The following is a 15,027-nucleotide window of genomic DNA, read 5'->3' on the forward strand; positions in this document are numbered from 1 at the left end:
AATAGCATGCGTTGCTCAAGCACAGACCCCGAGAGTCGAACCAGTGCCGCGTGATTTTGAGCCGGGCGCGTATCCACTGAGCTATCGGGCCGAGCCAGGTTGCATTGCGAGAGAATGAGAAACCTTTTGTTTCGTCTGTTACAAGAATAGGCTACCTACTGCACCATTATAAACAATGCAAATAAAATAGCACCATAACAATCTAGATTCCGCAACAGACAGGAAGCGGTAACAGACTTTATAATTGTCAACACTCAACAAGCATCACACTGGTTTATTTCAAATTTAGTGAATTCAGTTTATTTGTTTCGATAACGCCATATAACCAACAAACAGTCTAGTTAACATTTGCACAACTTTGGAAATTTGATGAGTCACTTTGGAGTGAGCATTTTATTGATAGATGTTAAGGCCAATGGAGACGTCCAAACTTCATGAGGTAACTACTAGGCAAACTGGATTAATGTTTATAGCCTAAGCCTACTGGCCTATGAGAATAAAATTGCATTTTTTTGCAAAATTTAGGATTGCGAGCAAATCTTTGTTTTCCTTTTAAACTGCTCATGCAGCAAATTTTGCTATTTTTCTTGATATGTAGCAGCTTCAACTTCTTTACAAAATCTTATTACGGTACAGCTCTGAGCCAACCACACCAATTAGTTAACAACTAAATGAACATGTATTTTGTTTAGACTTGTCTTTGTTTATTGGCTGTGGCTATATTTACACTATGCAGTGTAAGAATAGCCTCAATAGTGCTGCCAGATAAGGAATTCTGCCCTAATTTGAGAAAAGTTTATATACAGCTATTAAAAACAAAAACTTGTATTTTGGAAATTTTTTTAGTCCTGGGCAAAGATATAAACCCTAACATTATTCCGAACTCTGGCAACACCTGATTGTAACCATGGCAACAAGTGTGTAAATATAGCCACTTTGTTGTTCAATTGTACAAAACTTAATTTGTGCTGTTTGTCTTGTGTGGAGAACAGAATTTGTTGTGATTTCCAATTATCCCTACTCAATCAAAATTTAGAATTTATCAAACTTGTTAATCAAAGTTGAATTTTGTTTTTCCACCTGCATCTACATGACATAGAGATAAGATCAGACTTATTTCTTTTACCTCATTTAGTTCACCAGGTGAATAGTATAATAATGAGTTGACAAATCTAATGTGCAATGTGCATACTGCACACCTGTACAATATGAGCCAGTGCAATAATAATCTGCAACCTTTTTTATCTGCAAAACATTTATGATCTTGGCAAAGCTTAATCTAAAATGTTACTAAGGTATGAAAAAGTGAGAAAGACAATAAAATTATTTCTGTTGATACTGCTGGCAGAAATAGGTATCTACTAGCTTTACTACCGTAGAACTGTAATAAGATTTGCTGATATGTCCTTGAAAAAAAGTACTCTATGTTTAGGCTAAAGTTTTTCTACAGATCACAGTACCGTACAAAACCTTTTGATTTGGAACACAATGTTCACCATCTCAATATTCCATCATGTTGCCACGATACTCTAATTTGATGATATTTTTAGGAACTTGCTTGGCTTTTGAGGAATGAAGTTCCACTTGTGATAGATTATTTGGAACAGGCTGTGACAAAGTGCTTGAAAGACACCAGTTCAAAGTCTTTAAGCAAATATAAGTTGCTGTGCACATCTTCAACAAGGTTCATAGATTTAAAAATTTTTAATTTTTGTAATTATGCATAGCTTTTATATTGAATTTTAAATTCAGTACACTAGTGTAAAGGCTGTCAAATGTAATATCACAATACTCTGATGCATTGTTTTCAAATTATTTTATAACTGCAAGGTTGCCACAAGGCTACATTTATCTTTCAACCAAAATGTAGAGACCTTACATTCCCTATTCCTGCCCCAGTCTAAATGTAATCTTTTGAAAATGCCTTTGTCTGCTTTTGAAAATATTTTCTATCCAGGTTCTATCCAATCACTTTTTATTTCTGATGAAAGTTTTTATGATTTTAATAGCATTATGATATGTTTCAGATGACATCCAATCCAAATATAAGTTATTATGTATTGTTTATTGCATGTTAGAATAACATGTAATGCTTTTCAAGGTGATTTGAAATACTAAACTATGGTAATCTGTTGTTTTTTAGTGGAGCCGAAGCTTTGCGTGGAAGCGTGATGTTACATCGAGACACATTATGTTCTATGGAATTATTCATCAAACCAAGTAAAACGATTTCTTCCATTAAAGCTTCTTTTCGAAATGATAAACAATGGAAATTACAACAGGTGATTGGTGGTTTTCAAATTTTAAAATTATATTAGTATTACCACAAATAATTGGTAACAATTATTTTCAACTGTTTTGTACAGAGTTGGTATGTGTTATACGTAAGAATATACCTAACTCGACACTTGAAGGGGAATGTGAAAAACGGTGAGTTAAGCGATTTGCTAATCACGATCATTAAGATCACTTGTGATCATCAAGGTCATGCCCATCTCTGACTAGACCAAAGTTATAAATTTAAGCAATACCACTGGATCTTATATTATATGAATATATGTATTTAATCACAAAAACAGGACATGTAGTAAAAATAAAGCCAGTAAAAATGAAAACAGAACTTTTTGTTTTTCGGCACTTACTGAAACTGCGAAAGTTGTTTTTGAAACTGAAGAACACAGCTTAGCATCAACAATCTCAAGTTATTTTTTATGTTTCTTGGGCCAATCTGACAAATGTTTGTTAGTGCATGCAACCCCCTCTTTTTTAAAATTGTTTACTTGTATCTGCTTTTGCCTTTAAATAAAAGTGACATTTATATCCATGTTGTCACAGGTTCAAGATGCTTTCAATCACTTGCTCAAAGCAAATTTAATTCTAGCAGCAATAAAGCAATGTAACACATCAGAGTCCCCACACGCCATGGTGTGTGAATTGGATAACATAATAAAGCACTTAACAAGATGTCAAACCAGATTAATCTCACCGTGCCAACTTTCTCTTCAAGCGTTAATAGGAAGCGGTTTTACGGTGAGTTTGTAGAGTTGGTTGCTATTCAGCTTATACATTTTTTTATAAATTTTACTTGCCAAATCAGAATCAACACTTTTTGTAGCCAATAACCGAATCTTTGAATTTGTGTTAAAAATGTGTGAATGGGTTGTCTTGTAAACGGAAAAGACATAGGACTATCCGATTTTTATTTTGTTTGTTTAAAAAAACACTTTTTACAGAAAATGTTTGCCCCAGCACTGCCTGGTGATACCTTGATGAATGTATTTGTGACTGAAGATCGCTTGGTTGTTACACATTACACAGTTCAACAAGCTCATACAAACGCGTCATTGAACGCAAGCAAAGGAGGAAAGCTATCCGATGCACCGCCAGCTGGAAAAGCTTTATTTCACAATGTCGGTTCCATCTTGTAAGTCTACAAGATACGTTTACGAGTAGATGCTGCACTGGAACGTGAATGCATTAGTTAGATAAATATTGATTAAAACTTTATCCTCAGACTGGAAAAGCTTCTTTGAGAGCTTAATCCTGGCAGTTTCGCATACTTGTAGACTGTGGAGGCTTTGAAACACTGACGCAGGCCCTCTTACCGAGACTAACAGAGTGAAGTTTCCGGTTGTTGCCGGAGAATTATTCCAGCCATTAGATGCCGCTGAATGGAGATCAGTGCTTAACGCGCGTTGCTCAAGCACACAATAAAATGCACAATTGTCGTTTTCATTTTTAAGCAATACATAAATTTGCTACCGGTAGTATTTAATTTTGTGTTTATAAGTGATGATTGAGACTAGCCGTACAGGATCAAACCATTTTAGGTATCGATTGCACAAGTATGTCCGATTCTGTCGAATGCAATAAATAATAGCTTTAATAACAGTGTTCTAAGAGGCTTTACATTGTATCGTGGGGTATTGCATTGTGTTTCTAGAGAATACGGCGGCGCTCGGTACGAGGTGTCCTCAGCCAATAAATCCGAATGCACAATACCTCTTCTCACGAGTGCACTTCGAACCGCATCAAACGCTCAGATGCTGTGCCAATCTCTTAAAGATAAGGTATGTTGACTGTGATAAATACGATAAAGCGTAGTTTTCACCAAACTTAGTTTTCAGTTTGATGACAGTGCTAGCTTACTGAAACATTGTGACCCAAAGATCTTGTACAATGATCCGGCTCAGTCCTGCCCCAAGTCCAATTTTTAAAGACCCATCAAATGGTGTCGTATTTGGCAATATGCTGCCAATTTGTATGTAATCAGTGCTGCCAATTTGTATGTAATCAGTGCTGCCAATGTGACCATAATTGCAGTACATACATATTTTAGTTATGGGTTAAGGCATTTCATTACAATTGCTTTGACAATGAATTCGATTACATTTAAAATGTATTCTTCTAGTGAATGCAATCAATCATCTAGGCCTAATTACCATTACCCTACGCTTGATTCTGACGTTTAATTGGAACAGTCTTTTATTGCCTGTAATTACAGCCGAATGCTAGTTTTTCCGCTGGCAATTGTTGTGTAGGTGTTTGACCAATAGTTAATGGGACATTGCCCATCTCTATTGATGAGTACCGGGTATCGGAAGATCGGCATCTCTCGCACTTTGCCATGTGATTGTATATTTCATTGTTGTAAATAGCCATTATTTGTAGGTCTGAATGCAATTTCTTATCGTTTCATGCTGACATTTTTGAACGGTCATCTGAAGACGTTTCACCATAACAAGTATGGTTTGCTTTACAGCTAATGACACTTCGTTCTCATTGGTCAATCACTGGATCGACGTATGAAGCAAAGCAAGATAGCCTCGCCACATAGAGCACTGTTCATTAAGTAGCTGTTTCTTCACCCTACGCTTTACACGCTAATCATGAAGCCCATGTGACCTTTCACATCACTGTTTTATCTTTTACATGACATTTTGTATAATTATGTGTATTTTATTGCATTCTTGGAACATTGCCTAGACAAGCAACCTTCAGTACCAAAAGTAACGTGTTTTTCTTGCCAATCTTTTTAATCGTGGCTTTTCCCGTTTGAGGACGAGGTTTTTATAGATGTCATATTCCTATTCATATAAAATACTGTAATGATATAAGTCTACAACAATCACAATAATTGTTAATGAGCATTTTATTATCAATATCATGTTCGGGACCTTAACTTGAATGATCAAGTCAGTCAGTGAAATAACGTTGTTCAGTGATAGTTGCGTTTTTTCGTGACGTTCATACTCTCTCTAACTTTATTGCTGTTGTCTTTATCATCATTCATGTGTAATTACAATATACTTCTGTAACTACTGACGCTTGAATATATTGCGAGGAAAGTTATATTTTCGATGGTCGTTAAAATTTTTACCAAGATCTTATGTTTTACCTTGAGATATCAATTTTTACCAGGTCTGTGACTTTCAACGCGACAGACAGATATAACTTGTTGTAATTCCTTGTTATTAAGCAAGTACTGCAGTTGTGAAATGTTGGAAATAAACCTTGTTGTCGTACCAACCATCTTAAATTCAATTTGCCGGTGATGAACGCACGAATTCCAGCCCAAAAAAGAGGGGTGAAGAGATAAATTGGACATTTATTTAAAATTTGATGGTAGGATGGCACAGCGGATCAGGCTCTTGCTTTCCGTTCATGCAATTTTTGTTCGACTCCCAATTTAAGCTGATTGTTGAAAAACATTGCTCACCTCTACCCGGGGTGTAATAGATTGAGTGGGTGTAGTTGCTGAAGAAAAGGCGTCGATAGAAATGAACTCACACTACTTGCATTAAATGTCGATGAGCCTTATCCCCGATGTTTGGAATTAACCGACAGCTTTTACTGATATTTTGAAGATTATGTTCTTTATGAAAGCCACAAATGCAGGTACCGGATGTATCATTGAGATTTTTCATTGCTTTTCGAATAGATTTTAATTAGAAACTGACAAAAGGCTAAAAGCGTCCGATTCCTGTCCGTGTGAATATAGAAAGTGAAGCTAGGATAGCTGTCTTCAGTGTTTTTTTTAAGGTGTTTTGGGAGACCGAAACGGTCCCCCAAATTTCTCCAGTGGTTTCCCAAAATTTGGACTTGCAACTACAGTAGAAAAATAATGGTGGTTTAAAAGAATAAGTGGAGGTACAGCTAACAGCTGAATCAAAGAGTTATTCGCAAAAGAAGTGCACCTTCGATACTCGTCAATGTTTATTTCTGATTTATGGCGCATAATGATCAGTTTTTACGTGTGGAAACATAACAAGCAGAAGCAAATATGGCTATTTTTTGGTATTTAAATGAAACACTTGCGGTCTCTTAAAACTACTTAGCGGTCACCCAAACCTTAAAAAAACCCTGGCTGTCGACGGTTTTTGTTTGTCGTATCTAGGCTTTCACCCAGCGGAATGGCCCGTTTCGGTGAGTCCGATCCCTTAACGGGGGATTTTTTCAATTTTTTTTTAAATTATCGGGTACCGTAGCCTAATTATCATTGCCGTTTTGGGGTTAGGGTTAGAGGTTAAGAACTCACCGAATAGTAGCAGACCCTACACCCAGAGGTTGAAGATTTAGGTTAAGTGGACGGGAAGGCAAGGAAGCCAATCTTCGTGTCCACCTTCAGGCATGCCTTTAAGTGTTCTGCCAGAGACACAGCCGCATGCTCTTGAGCGGTGTCGAACCGGCGCCCTTTCGATTGCAGTTCCAAGGCTCTCACCACTCGGCTATGCAGCCGACAGGTGAAATACACTGACTGTTATGACAATGACAATAATGTGTTCAATGTTCAGTTTTTCACATACCGTTGCTATACAAAAGAGCATTAAAATAAAACATAAACAAATCCCTCGCATTTTCTGAGATAGAAAATCTTTCATAGCAAAGGAACTCAGTATTCGATCATTTTCTCTCAAGGATGGACGTGAATTGGTGCTTTCTTGTGACGCAACATTTCCAGGCTGTGCGTTTATTTGCGATCATTCACAACGAGCCATCACTGAAGCAATAACTTACCATTATTTCTCACAAAACCCATCACTTCTCAATTCAACATCTATGAAGATATTCAATCAATATATATATAAATGATGGGTTTTGCGACTTGAAATTCAACTGCAAGATATCATACAATCAACATGTAAGCCACGCTACGATTACACCAATATTGCCATGCAACGTTTTACGAACACTGTGATTGAAATCCTCATAGATCACATTTTTAATCGAATCATTATCGCACATTTTATAGGTTTGTTTCACTGTAAAAAATGTTGGTAGATAGTTAATGGCAACTCACTTTGCTCAGCAGCATAATAACTCAAGTGGACAGTTGTGCGTATGGTATATAAAGGAACACAAATTTATTGAAGCCAATTAAATGACATTATGATTTCTTTATAATGTAAACAAAGCAGCACTACTGTGACATGTTGCGTTTACGGTTTCGTACCTGCTTATTTGCAAACAACGACATAGAATTTAGGCAGCAAAACAACCAATCGTGGATTGGGGTGATCACAGCAGTGGATAAGGGAAAAAATCAGTGCGTTCTCAGTGAAAAAGTTTTGCTACAATCACAAACTGGTAAAGATTAAAAAATTCACAATCTGTTTTCAATACATCATACTTTTTATCACAACCCAGAGTTTTCCATTCAAAAATACGTTATACATACCAATAGTGATTGTTTGCAGCCCTTAGAAAATATCACGGAAAAAAAAAACTATCGCAGTTTAAACAAAGCATTTGCTGAGAGTTAATTTCCATTATCCGTACACTAAATTACACGTAGATTTTAAGCAGCACATTTACATGGTATGACACACGCATTTAAATAATTAATTCCTCCTTGAAAGCTTATGATCAAAAGCAAACAGAAGATATTCTTCACAAGCAAACAATTTATGAGCTCGTGATTTTGAAGATACATGTCATTAAACTGGTTTACATTTTACAAAACCACTCAACTAAACTACTGTAATTTCAAATCAAGTTGTATTTTATTACAAGCACACCGAAACAAATAGAAAACTTCTCAACAGTAACATTCTAAAATTGCAACTTAACTAAGATTACGGTCACTGAAGGCTTCAGAGTATGTTCTGAAGGGCATTAAAAAACAACAAAGAATAACTGAACACCAAACGTCCAAAGGAGCGTGTGGATGCAAAAATAAGACATTAAGAGCAATTTTCAAAAGCAGACAATAGTCAATCTACTCATTGCTTAGCAACGCAAACCGGTCAAAGCAACAAACTGAGCATACAGAGCCCTAGTAACATTCTTCTGCTAAGTACTAAAATGAAAATCATTGAAAGGTTTCAAGATATTGCGAATGTCATCATATTTTTGTTTTGAAAGCAGAAAAACTATGACATCCCCTTAGCTTGTGGTGAAAAGCGTTAAATTCAATCCTTAAATAACGTGATGGGGGTTATGCTTTTGATTTCAAGCAATTAGTCACGAACAATCATCCACTGCGATTAAGGAATTAAGTTTAACACAAAGTGAAGCAAATTTTAAAACGCGATCAAGTACAAATAAAACAAGAAACATCATTTTCACTATAAAACTTTTCTTTGAGAAAAACTAATTCTATCCTCGCATTGTACGGTATGAAAATAGACCGTAGTTTCTAATGTGCCTCGTGAAGTTGAGTAATCATTAGACAAACTAACAGTGTTCGGCGCAAACAGTTGCTAAAGATTACATTGTTCCAACAGTCACTATGTATTTGTCTCAGAAAATTGTTAAATTTTGTGTTGAAATGCATGGCAGGGGAGTCGGGCGAAAAGTGTACGACTGTCCTCGGTTTATAACTGGCCGACTCCGATTTCAGCGTTGCCAAATTTTTTTAATGTGTGTCTCTTTCCAATTTTTTAAAATTTCATTTCGCTTGAGTTGTAATCGAAATTGAAACGGCAACTTTCAAAAAACACTTTTAGTTTCTGGTAAAGTTTTAGAGCGCCATATGGATAATAAGAAACAATATTTTATTGTTTTGTATCGGAGTCGACTTTCTTTTTAACGAATCCGACACGCCAAAATCCGCCCGACTTCACAGCATTGTTGAAATGAATATCTAATAACGCAATAATTCAGGGGTTGTAGATGCTTGATAAAAGCTATAAATTCGCTATTCAACTAGATATAATTAGCTTTATTTAGGTAAGGGGTTTATAAATACCATTGCAGGTCAACAAATATAACCCGAAGACCCATATATTGTTGCTAGTCAGCAACTCAGCAAACAACGCGACTTTTAGATTTTTAATAAAGTTGACAGAAAATTCTTCACAGTTTCAAATGCAAAACCAGATTGTCCTACAAACAACTGCTTCGAGCTACGACATGTTACCAAACTAATTTGCTTAACGTGCCTTTATTTCTTGACAGAAACAGTCACTTTCAAATACATGCAACGCACTGTCTTGGTAGCATGAACTCACATTGATACATGCAGAATCAACGACGTAGCTCATCCATCATGCAATCATCGCTTCCACCTTGGAACGTGACGTCATTCGTTCAAAAAGAAATCGTTTCAATAACCTTGCTAATTTGAGATGAACGATGCCGAAATGATCAAAAAAACAGGCTAATCTTCCACATACAACTAAACTGTGATTAAATGAGCAGAAAACAAAACCTTGGTGACGAAGTTTGACAGAAACTTGACACATGTATTATGTAAAATTTTGCTCAAAAACAGAAAATTTTGGCGAATGTCATTCAAGATGATTTTCAAAAAGCACTAAACAATTGTTATCTTTGAACAGGGAAACAAACTGCAAAGAAATAAAGACGCCTTCACAAAAACCTGTCGAAATTTCAGCAACCAACCAACTCCAACTGACAACAATAAATCTTGTTATAAAGGGGTCTTCATGTAACAATCTTCCTACAGCGTGCCTTATCAGACAAATTGTAATTTTAGAATACCTACAGCCTCTCTTATAAAACAAACTACTTATTTAAATAATAAAAGTAATTTGCGTTCTTCTGGTGACTATTTACTAGGTTACCTCCTGATGTTAAAGATGATAACTAGCTTTTGTATTTCCGACGTTTCGTCAGTCACGAAACGTGACTGACGAACGTGACTGAACGTGACTGACGTTTTGACTGACGAAACGTCGGTAATACAAAAGCTAGTTATCATCTTTAACATCAGGAGGTAACCTAGTAAATAGTCACCAGAAGAACGCAAATTACTTTTATTATCAAATGCCTGGTGAACAGTCTCTCTCTGTTTTTACTTATTTAAATATTGTGAATTTTTAATAAAGGCGACGGAAGTATTAAATAACTCTAAAAATAAACAGAGCATACGTTTCAAAAATATAAGTTGTGTGCATGTACGATTGTACGAACTATTAGACACCAAAATCAAACCAAAGCTATATTGTCATTACTGAATCGCGAGACCATTGTGAGGTGCAGGTGATGCTTATCACAACAGACAATACTGTTTCTTCTGCAAACGACCATCAAAAACAAAGCACAGTTTCTTCGCTAGAAGCGTCGCTTATTTGAAATACCATGTAAGTAGATTGAACGACTTTCAAAGCAATCACAAAAACTCTTATGCTTTTGTCTGCCTGGATGCAATGAAAGCATTATCAAGTATGTTTGCTGAGCAGAACAACCAGTTAGCACAAGCCAAGACGTCATCACGTGCGCAGCGCAAATATTGAAGACAGCACAAACAATTGCTACAAGCTGCTGAAATCTCGTTGAATTTGGATCATACACAAAACGCAAAACTCCATAAGTTGGGAAAAATCTGTTCAAAGCAAACAGTTAAGGTTCCATTTTCTGCCTAATACACTAAGTAAGAATTGTCAAGTAGAATCGCATGTGAATCTGAAATACAATAACTTGTAATAAACATGTGCTGTAATTGGCTTAATCTCTGGCCTCCTTGCAGCGACAAACAAGAAACAATGAATTGAAACTCACTTTCACAATGACAAAGCAGCAACATGAAAACAAAAAAATCATTAAAATAACCTCATAAACTCTCGAATACAATCGATTGAGTAATAACCAACAACTAAGGCAGAGCTACAAAAGCTTTTATCATATCTACTGTATTAGCCATCCGGATAACACTCCCCACTGCACAACACTATATTCAATGCTCACAGATATCCTTGCATACAAGGCCTGTCCTCTCACTGTAACAACGTCGTTTATCAAGAGCTACAATTGACATGCATCTCAAAAAACATTGTAACTTCTTTACACGATACGATTCAAATATAAGCTATTAGCATAAGTAACAAGTTGGCAATACTATTATGCGGGATCCTTCCGATAAACAACATGAGGCATCCCACTCGGCGTGTTATCACTAAACCTTGTCAGTGGTTCCCAACTCGGGATCCATGGGCCGGAACACGAATGCATTGACTTCAGAAGAAAAAATATTTTCACTTAGGGACATTGTTACAAGGGTAGGGGGTGTAGACATCCTATAGAAAGAGATCGTTTACTACAAAATGTTGGGAACCACTGTACTGAATAAAAACAAGTCAAAGATTGCTTTACTGTCGATGAAAGCAGCCATATAAGCCCAAACACAACCCTTTTTCGTTCAGGGTTGATCGGTTTAAACCAGGGCGGTTTAAACCGCCCGGTTAAAACTGGTTAAAACCTGGTTTAAACCGGGCAGTTTTGACCACCTATTACTGGTCAAAACTGGTCAAAACCCCTTTAGTGTATGAATCAAGTTGATTTTCAATTGAATTAAAAATATTACAGCCTCCATGTTTAGTAATGATGTTCAACTATATTTTGTTTTGATCAACAATAACCTAAATGCTGGATTTGGAACAAAAAATATTCACTTTCTCTGTTTATTTTTGATATTTCAATCAGTTGGTTACCGTATTTTACGGACCATAAAGCGCATCCGATTATAAGGCGCACTGTCAATAAATTGCTTTGGTTAGTTTTTTGTTCAGACATAAGGCGCACAGGGCTATATAGAACCGGAATGGCCCGTTTCGGTGAGTCCGATTCGGTGAGTCCGATTCGGTGAGTCCGATCCCTTAACGGGGGATTTTTTCAATTTTTTTTTTAAATTATTGGTTACCGTAGCCTAATTATCATTGCCGTTTTAGGGTTAGGGGTTTGGGGTTAGGGTTAGAGGTTAGGAACTCACCGAATCAGACTCACCGAATCGGACTCACCGAATCGGACTCACCGAATAGTAGCAGACCCATATAGAACGCAACATATTTTAAGGAGTATGGGTTACCATATAAAGCTCATTAAACAAAAATGCGTAAGAAATGTAAGCAAGTCACAATATTACAATAAGCAAAAGAAAAAAATGGGCCTAGTGAATATCACAGTTGCTAGTTGCTTTTACCGTAATTTATTGTGTAAGACGGTGGTTTATTTATATAATAATAGTATCGGTACTGGTTTTGAGTGTAGGCAATAAAGCACTACTTGATCCATACATTAGGCGCACCGGCTTATAAGCCGCACGGTCAATTTATGAGGGAAAAAAGGATTTAAATTGCGCCTTATGGTCCGTAAAATAGGGTCCCCGTCTTTTAGGCGCAGACAGTTAGGCGCCGGTCAGATAGGCGCGCACACTGTGGCGTCTGGATATTTAGGTGCGGAGCACTGTGGCGCCCGTTCATTTAGGTGCCATTCCTAGTAAAGTCTGCAGATTGTATCAGCTTGGCAGGTAGGGCAATGCTTTTCACACAAAATGTTATATTGAACAGAAAAATATGTTGTTTTATTAATGCGCGTGTGGAGATGAGGTGCGAGACAATGCTCTACTATTCTAGATATTAGCACATCTCCACAGGGCATTTGCTATGCATCCTGAACACAGGTTGCAGCCAGATAAAACTTTACTTAATCTGTTATCTTTCGCAATTACTTCTACTCGGGATGGATTGGTCGTGTGGCGACTTCGTATGAGACAACGCTCTACTACATGAATACATTTCTATTTGCAATATGAACCCTGGCTACACGTTGCAAGCATAATGGTGCGACTTTGCTCGTTATTAAACCTAGTCTGGGTTTTGACGGAAAACTAAGTTACTCTTCACTCTAGCCTACCACCCGCTTGAATATAGGCTACGGTATATTATTTACTGATGTTTAGTGCAGTTATTATTTGACTCACTACAAGTGATCTCAGACATGTTCAGAAAGTGGAATAATTTATAGATAAATCTGGACTAACAACAAATAAATGCCGAACACGCGCATTACAATACAATATTTTTTTCTGTTCAATATAACATTTTGTGTGAAAAGCATTCCGGTTTGTGTGAAAAGCAGTTCCGGTTTAAGCAGCTTCACTCACGGAAGCCATGGCATATTTTTCTGTTCAATATAACATTTTGTGTGAAAAGCATTGCCCTACCTGCCAAGCTGATACAATCTGCAGACTTTACTAGAGATAGCACCTAAATGAACGGACGCCACAGTGCTCCGCACCTAAATATCTAGACGCCACAGTGTGCGCACCTATTTGACCGGCGCCTAACTGTCTGCGCCTAAAAGACTTGCTCCCGTAAAATATGGGTATTTTAATTATTGAGAAAATTCAAATTCTAAAAATAAGTTTCTGATGAACCAAAAATGCTTGGTAGAACGATGAACAATTTGCACAGCCAACTGAAGTACAAGAATTTATTCCAACCAAAGTTTTTTTTTTATGAAAAACATTTGCTATCAAATATTGCCTGACAGGTCGGTATTGGCGGCCATTAATGAAAGTTCAGGCGGCCATGGACGCCAGCTATTTCGAGGCCTGCATATCAAAATGGTCACAACTCACAACTGCTTTTATATTATATTTCCTAAATAGCCCATAGCCCAGGTAGCCGACCATTCACTACAAAAAAATATTTTTCTGGGTTTTGACCAGTTTTGACCGATTTAATCCTAGTTTTTACCGGTTAAAACCAGGTTTAAACCGCTTAGTGGTCAAAACCAGTTTTGACCACTTAGACTGTTAGAGATCAACCCTGTTTTCGTTTGAACCACCCAAAACATATTTGTGATGTAGGTTATTAAAACAAATCAATTAAAAATGGAAATAATTGCTCTGTAGCCAATGACATCACATTGTGTCACACTTCAATTTCATTTGTCCAAAATTGTCAAGCTAATAAAGCTGACATTTCACATTTACTCAACGTCTGGAGACGCTAAAGCGATAAAGCCGACAGTTTTGATGAACTAGACTTAAATCCGTCACAATCGCGATACCACGTTTAACAAGCAAACCCTCGTATAAACTTCTATCACCCAAGCGAAACCTTACAAAATTGTTTCACTTCACAAGTACTTGCAAAGAATTTCCTGACAGAAAAAACAAAATAAAGATGAGAATAGGTTCTGTGCATTAAGCATAACATGTTTACTTTTACTTCAGATAATATCAGTTCTTCAAACAATCCCATTTTAATACTTTTCAAAATGTGGAAAGTTAATTTCGCGAGATGCCACGAAACTCCCGTGCAACGAAGTTGTAGTCAACCGCTTAAAATTGCTTTCCTACAATGGAATCACCGCTGATGGAATTGAAAGCAATTGAAACATAGCAAAGGCGTTTCTAGCAGACTGTCAAATTCAATTCGAAGTACGAATTTCAAACTAAACCAAAACTATGCAGCCAAAAAACAAGCAGCAACGGAAACAAGCCAACTAGGACGCATTGCTGTAAATCGTAGCCGGATTAAACACGATTTTTGTGCAGTGTGCTAAATGCGGCCCAGCTTGAGGCTGTGTGTTCGGTTTCAAAATACTTCAGAGTTTTAAGGCAAAAAAAATCTCAAGCTTGATCTGTAGCATCACAAAACTAACTTGTCGTGAGAGAACTAGTAAAAAGGTAGGTTTTGGTGAGAAAAATATAATGTTAAACAATATCATTAAACGTTCTTTTTCACAATGTTCATTCTTTGCTACGAAGTCAGCTTGCACATTGAACGATATTAAACTGATATTGCAATTTTGATAACATTTTTTTTTTGTGTAGCT

General features: G+C 36.7%; 1 protein-coding gene across 1 annotated transcript; it reads left to right on the top strand.

Annotated features, from left to right (window-relative positions):
* The first annotated feature begins 54 nt into the window (after positions 1-54).
* Positions 55-5,544, top strand: LOC145775848 (protein rogdi homolog). The gene is made up of 7 exons (XM_082587229.1): positions 55-439; positions 1,551-1,684; positions 2,144-2,282; positions 2,836-3,030; positions 3,234-3,424; positions 3,944-4,070; positions 4,763-5,544. Exons 1-7 carry the CDS (start codon positions 404-406, stop codon positions 4,835-4,837), a joined length of 897 nt encoding a protein of 298 aa, XP_082443355.1. The 5' UTR covers positions 55-403; the 3' UTR covers positions 4,838-5,544.
* The last annotated feature ends 9,483 nt before the right edge of the window (positions 5,545-15,027 follow it).

The sequence above is a fragment of the Aplidium turbinatum genome, chromosome 8 (assembly GCF_918807975.1).
Source record: "Aplidium turbinatum chromosome 8, kaAplTurb1.1, whole genome shotgun sequence".
Taxonomy (NCBI): Eukaryota; Metazoa; Chordata; class Ascidiacea; order Aplousobranchia; family Polyclinidae; genus Aplidium; species Aplidium turbinatum.

Coding starts and splice junctions, on each gene's coding strand:
- LOC145775848 (XM_082587229.1), top strand. CDS start 404: ATGTTAAGGCCAATGGAGACGTCCAAACTTCATGAG. Junction 440..1,550: donor AGACGTCCAAACTTCATGAG/GTAACTACTAGG, acceptor TGATATTTTTAG/GAACTTGCTTGGCTTTTGAG. Junction 3,425..3,943: donor CACAATGTCGGTTCCATCTT/GTAAGTCTACAA, acceptor TTGTGTTTCTAG/AGAATACGGCGGCGCTCGGT.